This window comes from Dacryopinax primogenitus (assembly GCF_000292625.1).
Source record: "Dacryopinax primogenitus strain DJM-731 SS1 chromosome Unknown DACRYscaffold_5, whole genome shotgun sequence".
Lineage (NCBI taxonomy): Eukaryota > Fungi > Basidiomycota > Dacrymycetes > Dacrymycetales > Dacrymycetaceae > Dacryopinax > Dacryopinax primogenitus.
The window spans coordinates 919963-926290 of record NW_024467202.1 but is presented as its reverse complement, the minus strand read 5'-3'; the positions used below and the strand labels follow the sequence as shown (position 1 = coordinate 926290).

General features: G+C 48.2%; 1 protein-coding gene across 1 annotated transcript; it reads right to left on the bottom strand.

Moving 5' to 3' along the window:
- Window positions 1-104: 104 nt before the first annotated feature.
- DACRYDRAFT_115087 (uncharacterized protein) lies at window positions 105-1111 on the bottom strand (the record flags this gene model as incomplete). Its single annotated transcript, XM_040769933.1, has 2 exons — window positions 981-1111; window positions 105-922 (listed from the first exon to the last, which is right to left on the bottom strand). The coding sequence occupies exon 2, from the start codon at window positions 888-890 to the stop codon at window positions 105-107; it is 786 nt and encodes a 261-aa protein (XP_040630647.1). The 5' UTR covers window positions 891-922; window positions 981-1111.
- Between the last annotated feature and the right edge of the window lie 5217 nt (window positions 1112-6328).

Genomic DNA, 6328 nt, shown 5'->3' with positions numbered 1-6328 from the left:
ATCAACTTGGCAAGAAGGCCTGCCAGGGCCTCAGAGTGCTGGTTCGCTGTTGTCGTCGACTTGGCAAGAAGGCCTGCCAGGGGGCCTACCAGGACCGCAGAGAGCTAGATCGCTTTTGTAAACCGCATATGCATGATCGTGGTTGGCATTACTGCAAACAAGGGCTCCAAAGAATCCAGATATCCGAACTGAGCATTGCGCTTACGGCCATATCCAAAAATGATAGGTTCTTCAAAATCGATGGCTTGAAGAGAAGGACCAAGCCATGCGGACCAAAATGGCAGATACTCTTGGAGTGCGATGTCCCTGGCACCGGTTGCGAAAGGGATTTGGGTCCGGACAATCATCCTGTAGATTTCTAGGCATTGGAGGCCCGCATGGGTTCGGACAGGCATTTCGGATAGCTTGCTACCAGGTCCAATCGAGCAACGGCGGAAACAGATAGATGAAAAAATGGGAATGTCGAGGAGCAAGCTGTGAACATCTTCGGTGATCTTGAGGCGAACAAGGGTCAAACTGCGCAGGAATGGAAGAGTTGACACAAAACTGAATCGAGGAAGAAACGGCTCCAAGGCGCAGAGGAGTTTGACATCTCTCATCACATCGCGGTGCTTGAGCAAATAGTCGGACACATTGAGGGATTTGCTGTTGTTGTATTGAAGCAATGTCCCATGCTGGCTGGGGAACATGTTCACTTGAGAATACAGAAACTTGACGCCGATTTCATGCAGGTACCGACACGTGAACATCAAATTGAGAACGCCGTCTTCCTGGTCTTGATCGAAGCACAGAGTGAACAGGTGGTGCCAGACGTCGCGGGGAGCCCCATTCAAACAATCAGGGCTGTCCCGATCCGATGGGTTATGGAGGAGTGTCAGTGCGCCAGGCATGAGAGTCCTTCTGGGGTGGGTTAAAGATGCGGCTGAGAGAAGGCAGGTCATTTCCAGGTCACTATTTATATGGCTGCTGAGCACACTCACAGCAGAAGAGATGTGTCGGCCACAAAGAGAAGGGCAGATGTGCCACTGGTACCACACTTAAGGCGGCCACATGAGTGGTCAGTGTTCTTATGGCCTTTGGACATGGACGGTGTAGAGACAGGTGTGCAGTGAACAAGGCCCAGCTGTTGTTGTCACTTCCACAGGGCCAAGACCGTGGTCACCTTCACTTGTCTGAGTGATGCTGAACAAAGGAGCAACTTGGGTTTGTTGATGACGCTCAGGCTGAGCCAGTCTGATCCTACAAAAGGTGCATTCCTCAGAACCACACAGAGTGTCACAGTGCGATATCCTCATCACACACCTGTCGAATTACACCACGTTCTCCAACGGGCCATACCATCTTCCTCGACCCAGACTCGAGACACCCCTCTATATCGCCATCCGACCCTTCCAGTCCCTTGCTTTCGCCATGGTCAAAACCACCCTAAACGATGGCTGGTGTAAACACCACTTGAATATCTGTCGAGGTCCGGTTTGAGGTTATGTGCAAGGTAGAGGGCCGTGATACGCGTTCTCTGCGGAGAAGGCTTTGAATCGGGAAGGAGAGAGAGGTATCAAGAGTGGGGTGAAGTCGACTGCTTTCATCCCTCGGCCGTTCGGAGGAGTCTCACCAAACTGCTTTCTGCGAAAGCGCTGCTCAAGCTTGCGCAGTCGCCTCTGAGATAGGGTTAATACCCAAGTGAGGAGGATGGACGGCAGGATGTTTTCCATCACGGCGGCGAGATTCATCTAGGAGACATTGACCCCGGGAGAGTCGCAAGAAGCGGAAGATACGGATACGGGTGGGCGTGAGGGTGGGGATCGTGCGAAACGCAAAGGCCCAACGCAAAGGCCCAGAAAACGTAGGTTGACCCCTGACAAGCGACATCCCCAGAACGGCGAAACGCGTATACAAGCTACTCTTGATCAGTACTTAGGCCACAACACGAAGAGCCCTCGTACTGGTTCAATCACGACACCCATTCCTGCATTCTGGCCATTGCTCCTTCCTGCTCGTTCACCTCTTTCATGTTCCAACCAGACACTCTCCAGGTCGGCGTGTCCTTTCACTCTACGGAGTTTCCACCTTTTTAAACGGGTTCCCGATACGATAGCGAGCTGGATCTTCCGTTGTGGCTCACACGACCGCCAGCAAGAGGGGATATCTTCTGTCTTCGTTTCTCCAGGAGCTCTCACTTGCTCCTTTGTGAAGATTTACACCCAGAGAGCAACGGAAGAGGCGCGCCATGTTTTGTTTTTGTTGTTGGTGTGGTGGAACGGTGGTCGGCGGAGGAGAGGTGGTCGTAGCCTTCAAGTTGTGTGGTTTGAGCGGCACAACCACGCCAATGGGTGATCATATACTCACCGACAAGCCTGTATGCTCTGCGCGTCCTGCAGCCTGTTCCCGTTGGGGAGATATAGTATCATAGTGCGTTCGACATGGCGTCACGTCAGGCAAGCACCCAAGAATGATCATAATTAGCTAGATGGAGCTCGGAGGCAAGATGTATCCATAAAGAGCAGGACAGGTTGCGTCGAGGTAATCGGGTATGAGCTTTTGCCACTGTCACGCAGTGATGAATCGATGGTTGAGATACAAGGTTGATCCTGCTTTGCTCCCTCGTCAGTATATGTGCAGGAGATGCCGTGTCAGAAGTGGTATTGCATCAGGGAAGGGACGCGGTGAGGGTGACACGTCATATCACGCGGTCGACGCGTGGTACGGATCGCGGACGCGTCCGAAAAAGGTAATACTTAATTACAAGGACCCTAATTTAGAGTGTGCTGTGCACAAGCAAGGCAGTGAAGGAACATGTGTGTGCAGCTAAATTCCATATGCTATATAGGTACAAAGGGCAACATGAGTTGACTGCTCTGAATGTTTGCAACTGTGAAGTCTCAATTTTGGGGAACAAAATTAGGCTATCAGCTCATGTATGCACATGGGTCAATGCAGTATATAGCTGGCCATGAGAGAAGACATCAGTGCAACAGTCTAGTACTGTCTTATCAAGAGTGAGCCCTTGACAGCTATGAAAAGTAGTTGCATAAGCAAGATGAAGTGGCAGTTGTGTGCAAATCACTGTCCAGCTTGAATGTTGTGGTTGAAATGCAAAATGGATGTGGGGAATACAGAAGAGCTCTCTGCTCAGCTCATCATTAGGTGCTAGCAGTCGTACCTGAACAAAGTGTTGATTGAGTTTTTCAAGAACTACTCTGGCATTCTTGACCAAGCACTTTGCCACTGACAGGTTCCTCATGAGCAGGCAAATTGCCCCCACTTTGAATGTGAGGGCATGCAGAGGAATCCCTGGCATGGTGAGCATGTTTAAGTATTCAGGCATTTGTTCTTCATTATCCAGATCCAGGGCTTCTCCATCTTTGATTGAGTCAAGCAAAAGTTGTGAGTGTTCTTTTTTTTTTGCTTTGAGTCAGAAGATGCACCTTCATCTGATTGCAGCAACTCCAATGTCTGTGCATTGAATGTATCCACTGTTGCATTATGGGGGCTGAGAAATGCTTGACTTAAACACTGGACAGGGTCTTGCAGAATGTGTGGTGGATACAAAAAGTCAAGGACCATGTCAAGGTTAGATACTGGTTGAAGTAGAGGGAGCCTGACTTGTTCTCCAGAGGTGTCTTCTCCAATATAATCCACAAAGGCTGAAAATTCTGGGTCATCTCTATTGCACACTGGTGCATGGAGGCAGCAAATCTTAAACATAGGCCAGAGTGGGCTGGAGAGAATAGAGGCTTGTAGGGCTGCTGTTTCACCTGTTCCCTTGACCACTGGTGCTAGCTGACAGAAGTCTCCAAGGCCAAGAAATGGAAGACCACCAAAAGGGACATCACAGCTTGTAATACAACAACAAACCATGTCAATAGCTTCCACTGTTGTTTTATTGGCACCTGGCATCTCATCAAAAACAATTAAGCTGGCAGCATGAATAAGATCTGCCTGTCCAAAGGGTATTCAGATCTCAGAGAGAATACCAATGTGGTCCTAGTAGTAAAGATGAGAACACTGCAATTGTGAATGAAGAGAGACATGAATGTCTTTCACTGGAATGCAGAAGAGAGAATGCACTGTCTGGCCATGCTCATAAATGGTAGCTGCAATGCCTGTTGATGCAACCACCAAAACAATGTGTCCATTGCTCCTGAGCCAGGCCAAGAGTGTGTCCACCAAAAATGTCTTGCCTTGTCCTGGTTTGCCTTCAAGAAAGTAGGGGCCAAATGCATGGTCTTGATGTTGCGCTGTGAGTAGAGATGCACAAAGTTCATCATATACCACATGTTGTTCTTCTGTCAGCTGTGCATAGCCAATGCAAGCAGCCTCAGCCAACCACAGCTCCTGACCTGCAAATGCAGCAAGTTCTTGGGTGAGCTCCACTGAGTGCCTTGCAGGCTGCAGGAGCCCATAATATGATAGATCCTTTCCTACATCAGCAAAAATACCTCCAATAGAAAGAAGAGCCTGGTTATATGCTGTGACAGGTTGTGGGAGGTGCCAAAGAAAATCAGCTGAGAGATCCTCTCAAAATGTATCCCATAAGGGTGGAGCAGGATACCCTTCCAGAACCACACATGCAAAGAGAAAGCATAGTTGTGCTGGAGTACAAAGATCTGCAACAGCCTCTGGTAAAGCATAGTGTCCTTCATTATCATTATCAAAGAGGCCTTGGGCACATGCTGCCTCCACATATGAAGGATATCGAACACCATTCACCCAGTATAGCTCTTCATGGCTTTTTGCGGCCTTGTGTTGGAGTAAACACTGAAGGTAGAAGACATCCCCCAAAGATGGTGAGATGCTTTGCAAACAGGCATGGTGTTCTGTGGTTCTTCATTTGATCACTTTCTGTGGCATTCCTGGCTGCACTTCTTCAAGGAATGCACCAGGAGGGAGGTCTCCTTTCCATGCATCCAAGATATATCTTGAAAAGTATTCTGCATATAGCAAAGGGAGTAGGGCTGGATGGCGTGGACATGCAAAGTATCAAAGTAGTGTTGAGGCTGTTGACTGACCACCATTGTGTCGATATAATTGGCCATAGTTTTCTCCTTCTAGATGTACAGAGAGTTGTGTGATGCCAGGGATGTGTTTTGATATAGGAAAGCCAAAAATTCTCCAAGAAGCCTCACAGGCTGAGAGGTATTGACCTTTAACATAGTCATTGACCTCATCCCTAGGAGGACAGTTTGGATCCAGAATATTGAACATTGTGTTGTCTGGGCCTTTATAGAGATACTTGTAAAGGTAGATAAGACATGTGCTGAACTGACAATATCAGCATGGACATGGCAATCAAGCTCATCAATGAATAGAGGCATGTGTGATGAAATCCATTGGTCCCTCTCAGTGAAGCACTTGTACACTGCATGACCTTCTTTGTTGATCCAGGTATGGTCAGCAAGTGGTTGGGGGAAGTTATAGATGCATTTCCCATCATGATTACATTGATGGTATGTGTCTGGGCCAAGATGGTCTCTTGGGTGTGACATCCACCATTCAATCTTGGCTGCTAGTTGGGGTTCTTCCAGAATGTGACCACTGATTATGCAATCTATCTGATCTGGTGGGAGCTCAGGGTGGACCTAGCAATATAGGCTTCCATTAAACAAATACCTATACAGGCATGGCGTACCTTGAAAACTATATGTGCATGGGGTAGGCCACATTTCTGAAACTCTGCCACTTGGATAATGTACAGGAGTTTGCCGAAGTGCTGCTGTAATAGGTGATTGTTAGGGCAACACAGGCTGACTGAGTCTGCTCACCTAAGAGTGCCAAGAGTCTAAGCAGGCAACAAGGAAGTGGAGTAGACCTGATGACTAAGACCTATCTACAGTATAGGTACCTGTGGATGATCCTAAGAGACCAAGTCTGAAGAGACAGTCTCCAGGCAGAGTAGGCCTTATATTTATACCTCTGTGGTGGAACCTGCTAGAACATCTTGCTTACTCACCCTAGTCAGGTGATCAGGTCATATGACCAAGGATGAGGTCATATGAGGTCATGCACAGCCATGCACAGCAGGTCACCTGACCATCCAATCCTTCCAGCAGGTTCCAGCACATGCCAAGGCATACCAGCTACTTCCATGTCATAAAGGCTTAGTCATGTCTCTTGACCAAGCAATGAGCTGGTGCCCTGACATCACCCCCCCTTCTAGACATGCTGTCCCAGCATGTTGATACTCCTTCTTCTGCTTTTCCCTTCTTCTTTCCAGATATAGTATAGTTAATGAGTGGTTGGAAGTCAAGCCTATCAAAGGTGATGGCTGAAATTCTTTCTGGGAGCAGAGGGGTAAAGCCTATGGAAATCTGCAATAGCCTTTTTAGCA